The 18146-nt window shown below is 29.8% G+C and overlaps 2 protein-coding genes across 2 annotated transcripts; both read left to right on the top strand.

The window, feature by feature from the left end:
- The first annotated feature begins 297 nt into the window (after window positions 1-297).
- On the top strand, window positions 298-3891 carry LOC132935184 (uncharacterized). The gene is given in 2 exon segments (XM_061001656.1): window positions 298-3417; window positions 3419-3891. Coding segments are annotated over 2 exon segments (1497 nt in total). The 5' UTR covers window positions 298-2389; the 3' UTR covers window positions 3888-3891.
- Window positions 3892-10946: 7055 nt separating this feature from the next.
- On the top strand, window positions 10947-13699 carry LOC132937312 (uncharacterized). The gene has a single exon (XM_061004140.1). It carries the CDS (start codon window positions 10997-10999, stop codon window positions 11660-11662), a length of 666 nt encoding a protein of 221 aa, XP_060860123.1. The 5' UTR covers window positions 10947-10996; the 3' UTR covers window positions 11663-13699.
- The last annotated feature ends 4447 nt before the right edge of the window (window positions 13700-18146 follow it).

Below are 18146 nucleotides of genomic sequence, written 5' to 3'. Positions count from 1 at the left end.
AGAATATATTATTCAGGCATATATTATATTATTATTAATTATGTATAATATTATATACTCGGGACGGGGTTGTTCACGTATTCGCTCGAACCCCGAACAGCACAATATAATTATAATTTATAATGTACGCATAATGTACGAATACCGTCGTGTAATTACGCACTTTCCTCGATTCTCGACAACCACTTTGGCAGCGAAAATAATATAAATGTAAAACATAATTACTATAAATTATACTTTAGTCGTGCAAACGTGTGCAGCGCGCATTACGTCGTAATATTGTAACGAACCCCCTAATACGCATAATGTATTATTGTGCTCGTTTCGCCTTCGGCCACATTTGGCAACATAAAGATTAGATAAATATCAGCACGTAGAAATTCGGCTAAAATAAATCAAAGTCATATATCCAATTAGAAAGCCTATGGAAATATAACAAGAGGGCAATACGGTCTTTTGCATTTTAATAAGTCTTACAACCTCGCTTTAATCATAAATGTATGAATATAATATTTAGAATTTGCTTACGAACTATACATATATATATATATATATATAATGCACAGTATCTAAATATTGTCGGATAGCGTATACCATATACGGCAAAACATGATAACGAAATAAAACGGACACGACTCTCCGATTAACCAGGCGTGGGAATGTAAACAGCATCCTGTGAAATCCACGGAGTTATCGATAGACTAGGGGGGAAGTAGAAGAGCAGGAGGCCCTATAAAACCAGACCCGAAACGGCCTGTAGATTAGACGTGTAGCACCATAGTACAGGCGAGCACCTTCACGCACGGCAACATAATAAATTCTCAAATTGTACTTAGAACAATTTTCAATAAAAAACCTAAATAACTTACATCAGTCTTATTATTCAACTCTACCTGAAGAACTCCTCATCCATCAGTCTTGCTACCTGCAACTTTATGAGCTAGGCAGTTAACTCAACTCCTAGACCATAACACTGGCGCAGTCGAGTACGGAACTTCCAAGGAATTGAGGCGAGTCGAGCAGTCAAAGCAGCAGAAATCAGCGGAGGAAGTGCAGCAGCGACGCAGAGCTCGATTCAAATCAACGACACGGAGGCAACTTTTCAAGTCACAGTCGAGGACCGATCACCCTTGACGACTCCGGGAAGCGACGAACAATTCAAGACAGGCAAGCAGACAAAATAAGGAAAAAATATGAACAGAGCAGTAGGTGCAGGAGTAATGTGAGTTAATAATAATTATAAAAATAATTAGAATTGTAGCTTGGGTACACGTCTCACGTTGGTTTTTTTTTAAGAAGCCAGCGGTAAAAATTTTTTAGTTTAGATATTGGTGAAGGTGCGTATAATAAGAAATCTTATTATATATTAAAGGAAAAAAAAAAATATAAGCTGTTGAAAAAGAAATATATATAATTGTGGTAAAATAGACAGCGGTAGACTGATCTGTGTTGAAATAAATGGTTGAATTAAATAGGAATCAACAAATGAAATAGTAAGGGAATACTATAGTTAATTGAAAAAGTAATAGAGGAAATATAGAATTTGATAGAAAAAAATATTGGGAAAAATATATATATGAATGCACGCGTAGCAATTGAATAAATGATAAAAGTTGATGAATAATTAGAGAAAAAAAAAAAGGGATTATTGAAATAAAATTTTGAAGTGAATTAATTGATAGTCAATTGTTGAATAAATGAAGATTTTTGAGAAATATAGGTACCTATGGAATAATTAAATGATGTTTTGTGAATAATATAGAAGAATACTGAAGTTGAAATATTGAAATATAAAGAGTATATAAAGAGTTTTTGTTTTTGAAGTATAAAGAAATTTTTTTTGAATAACTGAAATAAAGTTAATTTTGTGTCTAAAAGACAAGTGTATTGAATTGAAGTATTAATGTTGAAAAATTATAGACAAAGAGAATTAGATTGAAAGAAATCAATTGGGAAAAATATTACAAGTGGAAGTAATAGGAAGGCTAGCATAGAATAAGTGTAGTAATAGAATATAATAGTAATATTCGATAGTTAAATTGGTAAAAAAATAATAGAGTAATTAGATTTTAATTGTAAGAATTAATAAGAAATTAGGTAGTGGATATAAAATATTTATTAAATTGGAGTAGCTAACCAATGTTAATGGTATTTTAATATCCAAAGCTTGTTATATATCGTAGGGAGAGCGATAGAAATTACGCAACGACAGAGTTACGTAAAAATACGAGTGTTTTGTGTGTGTGAGTGTGTGTATACACTACACAATACGACGCGGTGTACGTAAATACAAGCGTACGGGTATGAAATATAGAATAAATAATGAGAATAAATGTCGAGTTAAATAAATTAAATATTCTTAAATGATATTAGTGAATATTGAATATATATGAATAAAGAATCAGGAAATTCAGATATTGAGAGTAGTTCTTCGGATGAATCGATAGAACAAGTTAAAAATAAAAAATTAGGAAAAGAAGTAGTAAGGAAAAATAGGATAATAAAAGAGGAATTTTTAATAGACACTACAGAAATAATAGAAGGAATAGACAACGTTACTAGAAAAAATTATTTTAGGACTTTAAGTCAAACAGAAGAGTTAGGTAAAGTATTTACCCCTCAGAAAAGTGTAAAACAAAAATTGTCGGGTAGATCAGGTTCTAGATCTGATCCCGGTGTAAAACACGTTCAATTACAGCAAATAACTAGGAAAAAAGTAGCGAACGTAAAACATAAGATGGATTTAGATAAAGCAGTTTCTATGATTCCGATTTGCACGGGTAAAAAGGACGTAGCAGAATTTATAAATACATGTGAGATAGCACTCAACGATATTGCAGAGATAGATAAACAACTATTGTTAAAAATTATAACTTCTAAGTTAGCGGGAAATGCTTTAGAGGTAACCAAGTATCGTACGTTAGATTCTTGGGAAGCAATAAAATCAATTTTACAAGGGGCATTTGAGCATAAAATTTCGGAAAGGGCTTTATCAATAGGTTTAAATACGGCACGTATGGCAGAAGGTGAAAGTGTAGCGAAATTCGCGAATAGAATCGAAGAATTATATTACAAATTATGTGCAGCTAGTACCGTAGGGTTGAACAAAGCTGAGGAAACTGTAGTGAAAAGCCAAACGAAAAAACAGGCTATGATTATATTTATGACGGGTTTACCAAATCACTTATATATAGTACTGAAAGCAAGAAGTCCTAAGTCTTTAGAGGAGTGTATACAAATGACTCTTGATATCGAATATAATTCTAGGATGAGTATAGAAAATTTACAGAATAATGCGGAAAGTCAAAGTTTTAGTAAAAACGAAAATCAGGGTGTAAATGGGAATACAAAACAACAGAATAATAATGGTAAAATTAATACATTTTACCGCGGTAATAATGGTCATATGAATCAAAACGGTAGAAATAATAATTTTAATAATCGAAATGGTTATAATGACGGATATAATAAATTCAATAAAAATGTTAATCGCGGAGGATACAGTAATTTTAATAATAATAATCGTAACGGATACAGTAATTTTGATAGTAATAATCGTAACGGATACAGTAATCGTACAGGATACAGTAATTCCAATAATCGCGGCGGATATAGTAACAATTATAGACAAAATTATAACGAAAATAATAATCAGCGAAATAATTTTGGTAATCAGAATAGAAGTAACACTGGATGTTACACGTGTGGGAAAACAAACCATATCGCAAGAGAGTGCTGGCAAACGAACGGTCGACCAGGCGGAAACGACCGAGCAAATACACATAACACCAGTCGTGATAATGGTGCGCGTAATTCTGGAGGTGGTAATAGTAGTAGAAACAATACGGGTGTTCAGAATTTGCATTGTAGTTATTGTAATAAAATAGGACATGAAATTTCGAATTGTTTTACAAAACAGAAAAACGAGAAAAATAATTCAAAAAATTCCAAAGGGCAAGTTCCAGTGGGCGTCAGGCTTGTCCAAGAGATAATGGAATCGCCACAAAACGATGTTTTCACATCACAACTAAATTAATAGAAAATCATATCACTTTAAAATCACCTAGTTTTAATAAAGAACAAATTAAATTATTAGTAGACACGGGGGCTGAATTAAATATCATTAAAATTAATGCACTAAAAGGGGATACAGAAATTAACGAAAAAGACAAGATTTATTTAAAGGGTATTAATGAAAAAATAGTCTCAACAATAGGTAAAGCGAAAATATATTTAATTATAAATAAAAAAGCATTCGAAACAGAATTTTATGTAGTTAACAAAACATTTCCAATAGAAGGTGAAGGAATATTAGGACACAAGTTTTTAATGGATAATCATGCGGTTATAGATATTGCTAACAATACGATAACAATTAATGAAAATAAAGTAGAAAACGAAAATAATGTATGTTTTATTTTAGAACCGCGTTCGGAAACAGTAGTTGAGATAGATATCACAAATAAGGCAATGAATAGTAAAAATATATTGATTAATAAACAAGAATTGTCACCAGATGTATATTGCGCGAATATTTATAATACGGTTAGAAACGGAAAAATAACGATAAGTGTGTTAAATATATCAGAAGTAACACAAAGTATCAGTGTAGGTCAAGTTCGTAAAATATCATACGAGGATGACATAGTAGCACACATCGATAACGCGGTATATGACAACAAAATTGACATTGACCGCGCGAGCAAAATAAAAACGTTGATTAGGACGGAACATTTGAATATTGACGAACGAAAGTCGATAATAAGAATTTGTGAAAATTACGCAGATATTTTTCATATAGAAGGGGATAATCTTACGTGTACAACGGCGGCAGAGCACGTCATAAAGGTACCTAAGGATTTAAAACCAATTTATAAAAAACCGTACCGTTTACCGTTTTCACAACATGACGAAATAGAACGACAAATAGGTCAAATGATGAAAGACGAAATTATAGAGAGATCAATGAGTCCTTTTAATGCACCTTTAATATTAGTTAAGAAGAAGGAGGATGCCTCGGGAAAACAAAAGTTCAGAATAGTTATAGATTTTAGAGCACTTAATGACGTAACTTTAAATGAATTTCACCCATTACCAAATATTACGGAAATATTAGACCAGTTGGGGCAATGCCAACTGTTTAGTCTATTAGATTTAAAGTCAGGTTATTTTCAAGTCCCATTATCAAAAGATTCGAAGGAGCTTACAGCTTTTTCCACGGGACAAGGTCATTATCAATTTAAACGGTTAGTTATGGGTTTAAGCTCAGCTCCGGCAACATTTCAAAAAATGATGACGAATGTGTTGTCAGGGTTAATAGGAATTAAATGTCTAGTTTATTTGGATGACATAATAGTATATGCGAAAAACTTGCAAGATCATAATGATAAATTAATTAACGTATTTGAACGATTACGTATTCATAATCTAAAAATAGAACCAGATAAATGTAGTTTTTTACAGCGGGAATGTTTATTTCTAGGTCATGTAATTACAGATGAGGGTATAAAACCAGATAAAAAGAAAGTTGAAGCTGTTATGCATTTTCCAGTGCCTAAGAATGTTAAGCAAATAAAAAGTTTTTTAGGTCTTAGTGGATATTATCGTAAATTCATAGAAAATTATAGTGCTATAGCTAATCCGATGGTAAAACTATTGAGGAAAGACGTAAAATTTAATTGGGATGAAGGTTGTCAGAAAGCTTTTGACAAATTAAAAGAAATACTATGTTCGGAACCAATTTTGCAATATCCTGATTTTACAAAACAATTTATACTTACGACAGATGCTAGTGGTAAAGCATTAGGAGCAATCTTATCTCAAGGTACAGTAGGATCAGACTTACCAATAGCTTATAGTTCGAGAACATTAAATAAAGCAGAATGTAATTATTCAGCGACAGAATTGGAATGTTTAGCGATTATATTCGGCGTAAAAACATTCCGACCGTACTTGTATGGTAGAAAATTTACAATACTAACAGACCATAGACCGTTATCTTGGTTATTTAATTTGAAAGATCCGTTATCTAGATTGGCAAGATGGCGTATCGAGCTTGAACAATATAATTATGAAATAATTTATAAAATGGGAAAATTAAACACTAATGTTGATGCATTATCGCGAATGTATAATATTAGCGAAATCAAAGACGAAAGTTATACGAATTTTCTAGAAAAATTAGAAACGACAATAATTAGTAATAAGAATGTTAAGGAAGTACACGGCGAGTTAATAGACTCTCCGTCAGAATATAATATAGTATCGGAAATAGAAAAATATTATAATTTCAGATCAGGTATTAATTATGAATTAAAAACACGATTCGGGCGTGACAAAAAGTTGAAATCTAATAAAGATTTGGGTGACGTAGTAAAATTTAAAAATGGGGATAGATATATAATATTTTTAATAACAAAGACAAAACAGAAACAATTAACGACGTATGAAAACATACACATAGCATTATTGAATCTTAAACATTTTTGTGAAAAACATTCGTTAAATAAATTAGCAATGAATCAATTAGGACGACAAGACGGACTAGATTGGGCTAAAATTAGGTCAATGATAAGATACATTTTTCGTAATACAAATATAGAAATAATAATTTGCACCAAGTTCGAATTCAGTGAGGAAGAAAAATTAATTATTTTTAAACAATTCCACGATTCGAAACTAGGGGGGCATGGTGGCGTTAATAGAACAGTAAAGAAGATAAAAAAACAATTTAACTGGCCAAATTTGAAAAACGAGGTGAAGGGGTATATAAAAAACTGTACAGCTTGTCAAACAAATAAAAACACTAACAAGCATATTCAATATCCAATGGTTATTACCACAACGAGTACAAAACCATTTGAAAAAATATTTTTGGACATTGTAGGACCGTTAATTACAACAGGGTTAGGCAATAATTATATATTGACAATGCAATGTGATTTGACAAAGTTTAGTTTAGGTACACCTTTACAGTGTCATACAGCGAACGTAGTAGCTAAAGCATTTGTGACAAATTTTGTTTGTATACATGGTATTCCAGAAACAGTTTTAACGGACCAAGGTACCGAATTTCTTAGTAAAACTTTTACGGAGGTATGTAGGTTGTTAAAAATTAATAAGATTAAGACTTCAAGTTACCACCCACTTTCTAACGGTGCACTTGAACGTAGTCACAGATCACTAGCAGAGTATTTAAGACACTATGTGAGCAAAAGTTTAAACAATTGGGATGAGTTGCTACCGTACGCAATGTTCGTATATAATTCAACGGAGCATACATCCACGAAATACCAACCGTATGCGTTGTTGTATGGTAGGGAAATTAATATTCCAGTTAGGTTGAAATCAAATCCAGAACCTAGGTATAATTATGACGATTACGTATATGATTTAAAGCAAAAATTACAAGAAGCACATCACATAGCCAGGGAGAGATTAGTTAAAAATAAAGAAAAAAGTAAAAAATATTACGATAAAAAAGTAAAAACGGAAACGTTAGAGATAGGAAATTTAGTACTACTCAAAGATCATACTCAAAGGAATAAGTTAAGTCCATATTGGAAGGGACCATACGAAATTTTGGAAGTATTAGATTCAGAGAACGTAGTTATATCGCGAAATCGAAAAAAAGTAACAATACATAAAAATGACGTAAAAAAGTATTACGAGAGCGATGATAAAAATAACGAACAAAATGATTGAATATACTACGAATAATTAATTATATAATATAATAAATAAATAAATAATAAAATGATAGAAAATAAAAGGATTAAAAAGTATATAGATATAATGTATAAATAATTAAATAATCGAGTAATATAGCAAAATACGGATAATAAAAGTCGACGTGGGATGTGAACGTCGTAGCGTAGAAAAATGATAAATAGTATAAATATATATATATTATAGGTTGTGTTGGTTATGTACCACAATTCAAGGAGTATCAAATAGTTTCAATGACAATATACCAGAGTACGAAGGAATATCAGAAATAAAAATTGATTTTAATAACAGAATCGGAGTTAAGAAAGGAATGGTGGAAGTATCAAATCACCAAAATGATAGGATAGTTGTACCACAATTCCAGAATGTAGGATGTAATATAGAATCATTACAGTATATATGTAATACACCATATCAAGAAGCTGACAATGTTGGTTATAAGGGAGAATATACGTATCTTTTGGAGAAATCATGTACCATACATGTGAAAACTGGGAATGGCACAGACGAAAAAATTAAAGTAGGAAAAATAGATTACTATATAGTAATAAATCGAAAAATGGAAATAGAGAATGAAGATAATAATAAATCAATAATTAATAATAACAACGAGATAACAACGAAGAGGACTGACCAAACATTAAGAAAAATAGTTACAAGAAACGCGACTATAGATGAAGACAGTCACATCGTTAGTACTACAGAAATGACCGAAAATCACGAAAAAAAAAAACAATGAGCACATCAATGGAAAACATTACGGGGTTAGAGGAAGTTGAAAAAACATATTCAGATAACGTAGCAGATAGTGCTACGCAACCAGTACAAACAAACGAACATTCAAGTTTTGATTTTTATACGACAGAAAGTGAACGGAAGTCGGAAATAAACAAGGAGTCATTAAATTTTAATAAGGAAATCAATAATACGAATAAAAATAATGAAACAATTTCATGTAATCAAGAAAAAAATGAAATAGATTATGTATATATGGTATGTGTGTTATTAGGAATGATAGTAATAATAAAGATGTTAATAATAATGAACATATTGAAATATTATAAATTAGTAAGAAAAGAGAGGTACAGATATTTAGTACAAACATTGACTACTACAGCACGACGCGACGTTCAGAATAGGGAGGAAATAGCTCTCACGAGTCTTTAGAAAGAAAAAGAAAATAATAATAAATAAATAAAAATACGTAATAATATATATAGCAATAACGATTTAATTCTAGTATAGATAAAATAAAAAAAAAAACTGTAGAATAGAGTATACAGGGTGATAAAGTTACTATTAGATTAATAATATACTAATAAAGCATGGCGCAGCTAACAATGGAAATAATTAATATAAATTGATAATAAAATAAAAAAAAAAATACTATTATAGGGTTTTGATCGCAATAACGTTCAATGGACGAGAGGCGGATAGTGAAAATCTAATAGGAAAGGTAATAGAATTAAAATTCAGAGGACAATTGGATTTAATTAATATCACGGGAGAAGTAGATGATGAATTTTATATTCCAAATTTGGACTACGAAAACAATTATGTCAAAACTATTCAGATAAAATGCGAATTATCTGATAATTATGTTAGATTGGATAAGGTGTTGAATGCACCTAGGACATATTATTTACAAAAATTTTGTGCGATTAATTTAATAGGCGGGAAAGATAAGAAATACGAAACAACATATATACACGAAATTAACAAATCAAATGAGGAAGCGAATAAAAAATTAATAGTATCTACAAACGAAACGTTAAAAAAAACAACGACACCAAAAATCGATGTTTATAAAATTTTAAAACAAATGGTTAACGATAGGGGAAATTCAACAACATCAATTGATGAATATTATCGAAAAAATTTTTTCAGAAATGTGTACACTAAAATACCACTGGTAACGGAGTTAGAACTAACGTTATATAGAATATTACCAATACCACAACCTGTAAAAACAATGATAAACGGAGTATTGGATAAAAATCATAGTATTATTCTTAAACCAGAATTCCAATATGTAGGAATTACGAAAAATCGTGAACAATATACAACTTTCACTGAAACACAACTATTGCATTGCACTGAGACAGAAATTTTTACGATATGTCCGGAGTTTTCACCTGTTGTTCATTCAAATATTAGAAACCCATGCGAAATATCATTATTTAAAAACCCAGATATATTACCAGAAACATGTGAAACAGGAGTATTAATTTTAACGAAAGATATTTTTTATAAGTTGAGGTACGCAAATACGTGGATATACACGACTAGAGGCGAAACATTGACTATTGCATGTCGAGGGAATACGGAACCGTATATACAAAAGATAAAAAATCAAGGGTTGATTACCCTAACGACAGATTGTAGGGCATACGGAAACAATATAATTTTGAATCCAACGCAGTATATAAAATCTAAATATTATGTAAATTTTATTCCACAAATAGGATCAGGAAATTTAGTATTCACGATTCCTAATAAAATAAAAAATATAAACCTACCTAGATTAGTAATTAGGGAAGATAATCACAAATTAGAACAGATTCACGAAATGGCACATTCGCTTGACGAGGTACAAAACATGATAGATAGTGAAATAGAAAAACAATCGGGACAGGACGTAATAAACGATAGACGCAACTATTTGTTGTATGTAACCATAGGATTATTAGTATTTTCATTAATGTTAATATTTGTAATATATATAACATATAAATGTAAACTAACGTCGTTAAGACAACCACGGTATGAAATGGTACGAATGGGAAAAAGTAAGTCCTATGCGGAAACCGCAAGTAATACAGCTAAAGGTGTTATTCAAGTAGAACAAGAACAAAGCAAAGGAAAAAGCGTATTACCGCAAATAAAATAAAAATATAATTAATACATAATAAAATATTATAATATGTAAGTTTAAATATTAATATAATATAAATTAATTAATAATCGATAATACTAGAATCATTATAAGGATAAGTATATATATAAAAAAAAAAAAAATATATAAACCTAATATATCCCAATTGTTACCTAACCTTAGGAATTATATTAACCTAACCTAACCTAACTGGCTAAGTTTAAATATTAATATAATATAAATTAATTAATAATCGATAATACTAGAATCATTATAAGGATAAGTATATATATAAAAAAAAAAAATATATAAATAAATAAATGTTAAAATATAATATAGATATTGAAATTTAATAATAAATTTTGAAATAGAAGGGAAGTCAAATTCGTCATCATGGATTTTGAGTTCACCATGATGAATAGAACGAGTATAGTGGTAATATCCGGAGCCATTTCGAACAGCCTGAACAAGTGCAAAGTTCGAAAGCTAGAAGGGAGACCGCTACTTTTGCCACTTCATGAACGAGTAAGAGAAATGAAAGTTCATGAATTACTGTTGGCCAAAAAGGAGATCAAGCGGATTCTAAAATGTAAACAGGTACTACAGGAGGCATGTTTAACGCAACTTGAGAAAAGTGTGAATTCTAGTCTGAATAATTTAAAACCAGATTACATTGAAAGGTATATTTCGAATGGAGATAAGTTAAACGTAATAGTAGTGTGGAATGGGCATTCTGATAGAAACATTTTACAAAGGATGGGTATAGATAAATATGAAATTTTGAATATAACCTGTTATGATGAACACCTTACAAAAGAATTTACAGTTAAATTAGAGAAGCTAAGAACAAAAGAAATTATATTTAGATATGAAATAGGTTCATTTGAAAAAAATGGTAGAATGTTAAATTTGGAGGAAACTCACAGTATAATGTGTTCGAAAAAACATAGAATGACTTACGCTCACGACCCGAAAATGGACGTGAGGTTCACAAAATGTATATTCAATATGGTTTTGAGGAAACAAGGATACACAAATTTGATAAAATATTTTAATTAATGAAATAATTGGAAATTAAAAGTTTTAAATATTTTTTTTTTTTGTAAAATGGTCAATCTCACAAAATAGTAGAATTAGATTAATGAAAAAAAAAATATTATATATAACAATATGAGGGTAATTTTGTAATAAGTATGTTATAGTAATTTAAATTATTTTAATTACAGAGGAAGAAATAGGAATTGAAATTAGGTGGGGGAATGACATTATGACGGTGGATCAATAGAATTTAAATTATGATCGGTGGAATAATGTCATGTCCCATGTAAAAAAAAAAAATCTACAAAATAGAAAATAGAAATCGATTCGGATAAAATTCGGATTGGAATGTAATACTGTGCCAAGTAATTTAATAGAAAAAATAAGATTTGATTAGTGGTACAATATTATATTCCGTGCGAGATAAAAATCTTCAGAAAAAATATAGGCATTTGATCAATTGGTGATACATTTAATAGTTGTGAATATAATGGAACTTTGAATGGATCATACAATCGATCAAATGGATTTAACAAATCTCAATAAGATAAGGAAAGAATAAATAAAGATAAAATCATTTTAATGCTGGTCTACACCACAAACACAACTTTGATTAAATAGTATGTTTGAGTGATAGATCCGCAGTAAATAAGATAAATACAAACGATATTGTAGAAAGTGAAAAAAAAAAAAAAAAAAAATTAATTAAATTAACAATCTAATATTAGATATAAAGAATTTTGAAATATTTAAATGGAAGGTATATATATACAATGGAAAAAAAAAAATTAGATATATACGCATAAGAAATAGAAAATATGGGGGAAATAAAGGTAAAATATAGAACTAAGGTAAAAAGAAAAAGGATATATATATGATATTAAATTTATTAACTAATATTGTTAACACGGTGTTGGAAATGAAATACATAAGAAAGTATATATATATTATATAAACAAAAAGAAAATATTGTAATAACTTTAAGCATTGATATCATAAAAACTAACACTAAAATAAGTGAAATTGTGGAAAAAAGAAAAAAAAAAAAAAAAAAAAAAACTATATGTTATTATTATAAACTAACATAGATAATAATTAATGATATATTGTAATACTAATTGTAATCTAACAAGAATTAACAAATGATAAATGAATTGTTTAATTGTACTTAATGTTGAAAATCAATGTAACAAAAATATATTGTGGATTGTACGTATATTTTTGAAAACAATAAGAGAATATTTCGAAATAATGTAACCAAAATATGTAATTGTAAAATGATAATTATTGTAAACATGATTGTAATTGTAACAAATAACTTATGAATGTAAAATTGTAAATTAGGGAAGGTGCTTGTACTGAAATTTAGAAATAAGCCACATTTTAATGTTAGAACAGTAAAATATGACTTTAAGAGGGGAGGTGTAACGAACCCCCTAATACGCATAATGTATTATTGTGCTCGTTTCGCCTTCGGCCACATTTGGCAACATAAAGATTAGATAAATATCAGCACGTAGAAATTCGGCTAAAATAAATCAAAGTCATATATCCAATTAGAAAGCCTATGGAAATATAACAAGAGGGCAATACGGTCTTTTGCATTTTAATAAGTCTTACAACCTCGCTTTAATCATAAATGTATGAATATAATATTTAGAATTTGCTTACGAACTATACATATATATATATATATATATAATGCACAGTATCTAAATATTGTCGGATAGCGTATACCATATACGGCAAAACATGATAACGAAATAAAACGGACACGACTCTCCGATTAACCAGGCGTGGGAATGTAAACAGCATCCTGTGAAATCCACGGAGTTATCGATAGACTAGGGGGGAAGTAGAAGAGCAGGAGGCCCTATAAAACCAGACCCGAAACGGCCTGTAGATTAGACGTGTAGCACCATAGTACAGGCGAGCACCTTCACGCACGGCAACATAATAAATTCTCAAATTGTACTTAGAACAATTTTCAATAAAAAACCTAAATAACTTACATCAGTCTTATTATTCAACTCTACCTGAAGAACTCCTCATCCATCAGTCTTGCTACCTGCAACTTTATGAGCTAGGCAGTTAACTCAACTCCTAGACCATAACAATATTATTATACCGTGTTCCAAATTGTATGCGTCTCAATTTTTCAACACAATCATACATAATATAATGACAACTATATACTATTAATGGGTGGATAGGCCTACAGGGAAACCGGGAACTTCCCTTGTGAGCTCCTCCGTATGGGGCCCTTTTTCTTCGTTTGGACGGAATAACGCCTTGATGGTAGAATGCATGGACGTAATATGGAATAAGAATCAGTAACTACGAAAACTACACTAAGTGACCATATTATGATATTATACAATAGAATTTTGAATTCAATTCAGTTTGATAATATTAAGGGGTGCAACTGCAGTGTAATTTGCACCAAAACAAAAAGTTGCGAATATTTTTAAGGCTGTGATTTGCACCACATAAAACTAGCTAAAATTATAATATTATGCCATCATGTAATCCGTGCAATCTTGATCTTCTTAAAATTGTAATTTGTGCTAATTTAAAATAATTAAGAGAACGTGGCACCAGCATGTGTTGTCTCCGTTTTGTACACCTTCAAATATTCATACCTCACTTTAAAATTAAAATATAATAAAATAAAACCTTTGACATTGCCTATATAATAATCTTACCTTTAAATATTATAAGAGGTCAATTCACCCTAAATTTTAAACTAACAAAGCTAAACGTGATCTGCCGAGTGTAAAATTTTCAATGTTACGCACTTGTAAGACGGAGACAACACACGAGGATCCTCTTAATAGTAATTTATTAAACTTACTCATATGCATTTACTATTTTGTTCATCAATCAAGTTAATTTTAACAGATAAATTTCAAAAAAATATTAAAATGTACACAACGTAAATTAAATAAGGTCACCGACTATAATATGGATTGCCGGCAGATAGTAATTACGGCTGCGAACGGTAAGGTGTGTTATTTGGGCTACGACACGATTGAACATATAAGACAGATTTTTTGCGACACGATTAAGCAAATTTGTCGGCATGTGAAAGGATATAGAAATTTAAACAAAAACCTATACGATTATTGAGTATAAAAATTCTGCAACCTTGCCATTTTAAATTTTGAACTACCTATATATTATACAAAAATATATATATTGGTTTATGAAGAAGTTATCAGGAACCTTCTATTGCATTTTCAAGCTCAGTATGTAGTATATAAGTATATTGACCTCCGTACGTATATTATGTAACACGGGTCACTTTGCTCACCTATGTATAAAAAGTACACTGCATTGACTGCGCACAATGTTGTTATAGGAACTAAAAAATACCTTCCGATAAATTCACGTCACCAACTGAGCATCATGTAGATGTGGGTATAATATGGTGACTGGTGAGTAATGCCAAAATACGTTTGACGAAAATCGTTATTTGACATTATTCGGTAAAATAATATCGTTCGACACTGTATGCGGGTACACGCGCGCACTTAACGCCATTATAACGCGCAAAGCCGCGAACCTTTATGACAGTGTTTTGTTTTCGGCATGACGCCCACTAAAATTAATTATTGATAACAACGAAACGTCCATAATATGTCAAACGTTGAGAATATAGGAAAAAAAAAATATTTAACAACATGACAATGCAACAGTACGAATAAAATATTATTAACCGCAGCGCATTACGAACCTATCAATTACTTGCAGTTATATATAGGTACATTATTGTACACATATTATACGGTGTACATGCGAATAACAAATTGATTAAAAATCAAACTCGAGCAACGTACCGACCGCGACAGCAGGAACAAATTTATGAATAATCATGAATATTAAAATATTGGTTGGGCGTTTTTTTTAATTATATACCAAATAAAATAGTACAACGTAGTCGCCTCAATGTAACAAACGATGCAACTACAGACATAAAATCCGAAAATCCTAAAAAACTTTGACTCTGCAGATAAATGCAATAAGTCGTTAACTCTTCAAGCACTAAAAATATTACCATCGCATATAATATACGATAAAGCACGTCGAAAACTCGAAAAAATTTGGTAACTATGTTGTTATTGTAACTGCAGTTCGAATATGAACGTTAATATTTAATTTACTAAAAAATTAATTAGCATCAAAAATCGTTATAATTATAAATGTCGATGGTTAAGAGGCCAAAAGTTGTATGTCCCAAACATTAAATTTTACAGGAGAGCAGTTTTAAGATTTTAAATTATTCTACACCAAAACATATGTGTTGTAGATTTTCGTTTTTCAGTGTTGCAACTGATTTATTTGTAAAATATTCTGTAGATTACATAAATTATTACTTTTAGGCCTTAAAATTTGTTTTCAACGTAATTATAATGTTTCTTTTAAATTTAAATGGGACTTATTATGAATGGCAATTATAATATATTTTTACCGTGGACGTATAAGGTTTTGATGGACATTTTAAAAGTTGTTAATTTAATATAAACTCTAATTTATTTATTATATACATAGTTAAAATGTACGTAAGACTAATTTATTTGATATAAAAATTCAATTTGCTTATATAATTGCAGTAAAAAAGGAAAAAATATAAAAATATAGAAATTTTTTATTAAATGTAAAAAATAATAAAGTAGCATTTTTCAACAAATTTTTATTCAAATAAAACCCGTGTTTAATGATATTTTATGCTAATTGAAGATATCATATTATTTAGTGTAATATAAAATTAAAAATTTTTATTATTTAAAATAATACGTCTGGACATATTCATTTTTTATAAATAGATAAACAAATTCAATATTATCTAAAACATTACACGTCCAAAATTGGATGTATTGTTTTTGACAAAAGTAACAAGTCCTGACTTATTATATTTGTCCGCTTGATATTTAGATCATGTTAAAATATTTATTGTATGTCTCATTAAATTAGGACTTGTTATATGTGTGCACTAAAAAAACCTATCTTGCACTTAAAACACAAAAATTGTAAGCATAAATAAAACATGTTTTAATTATGATATTGATTTGTAATGTTTTATCGAATCAAAAAGACGACCCAGATAAACCCTATGGACTAATAAAACGTTTTTTAGAAAAATTGGACTTACAACTTTTGGCCTCTTAGCTATCGATGTATGTATTTAATTCAAGCCTCTACCTTAATATAATTATTTATTAAAATAATATTGTTTTAGTGGATTGGTGTGGAGCGTACACTCAACTGTGGAAATGCTCTGAGTGTACGTATCGGCCGATGTCACTAGCTTCCAGATGGGTGACCATTTGTAGCTACAAATCCTTGCCACACATACAAACGTATTTCAACCAACCTTTTTATATATATTGTTTTACTTATTAATATATATTGACAATATTTCAAAAGTTCAGAAGTCCAACCGATCGTAGAAAATACTAAATTCTAATTACTTGGTACAGATGTTTAATGAGCGACTATTGCAAAAAAATGTATGGTATACCAATTTAACAATATAAACCATGTAGGTAATAATAATATTTATATGGATATAAATTTAAACAGCCACATTTATTGATAATCATTTCAATAAGTATTATATGAAAATAATTAATGGACTCAATGTCCTTATACAAGTGAATAATGTCCCATTTCTTTATTATTAGTTATTGGTATGATATATTATAATTTAATGTATCTATAATATGTATAAATGAGGACGGAGTGGCTGGCTGAGCGGACTAAGGCGTCGGCTGCGACGCAGTCGACCCGAGTTCGATTCCTCGGCCATGGACGGCATTTTTCTTCGGACAAGTCACGGTGTCCGGAGAACAAGTGCCGCCATCCCCCACCCGGGCATGGCAGATACCTACGGGTGCCCACTTGAAAATCTGCCAAAAACTACACACACGTGTTTACCAACCAACAGTATCCTCCCCTACAAATAAACAAACAAACAGTTAATAGCCATAGTTGCCGGGCTTAATCACCAATAAAAAAAAAAAATGTATAAATACAAAATGCTTCGTAATAGTAACATTTTATCTAGTATTATTTATACAACTTTACGAACTTATAATAATATAAACAGTAATAAACAAACATATTTTTCTGAATTATATGAAAATTAAAATAATAATTTAATTGAGAATATTTAAAATGTATAAATTAATTTTAAATAAACATAGAGAAAATTAGTTAAGTAAAAGAAATTAAAGTTAATAATACAACAAACAAAGAGGTTATTGTGTCAAAAGTGCCCTAATCTTTTTCTTATTAACTCTTTGGTAAATTAATTAGTAAATATGTGTGAATTGTTTAAATGGTCCATCAAGATACATTTTATTTATAGAAAAAATATTTTTCGCATGAATAAATAATAATATACGTTTTTGGGATTAATTAGAATTAAAACATTTTCATCTATATAAGTATATACGCATTTAAATTGTTTTTAAAAGTTCACGAGCCTCATTAATTGATGCGC

Source organism: Metopolophium dirhodum, chromosome 1, assembly GCF_019925205.1.
Source record: "Metopolophium dirhodum isolate CAU chromosome 1, ASM1992520v1, whole genome shotgun sequence".
NCBI lineage: Eukaryota > Metazoa > Arthropoda > Insecta > Hemiptera > Aphididae > Metopolophium > Metopolophium dirhodum.
The sequence above is the reverse complement of the archived record's forward strand: the minus strand, read 5'-3'. Positions and strand labels throughout refer to the sequence as shown.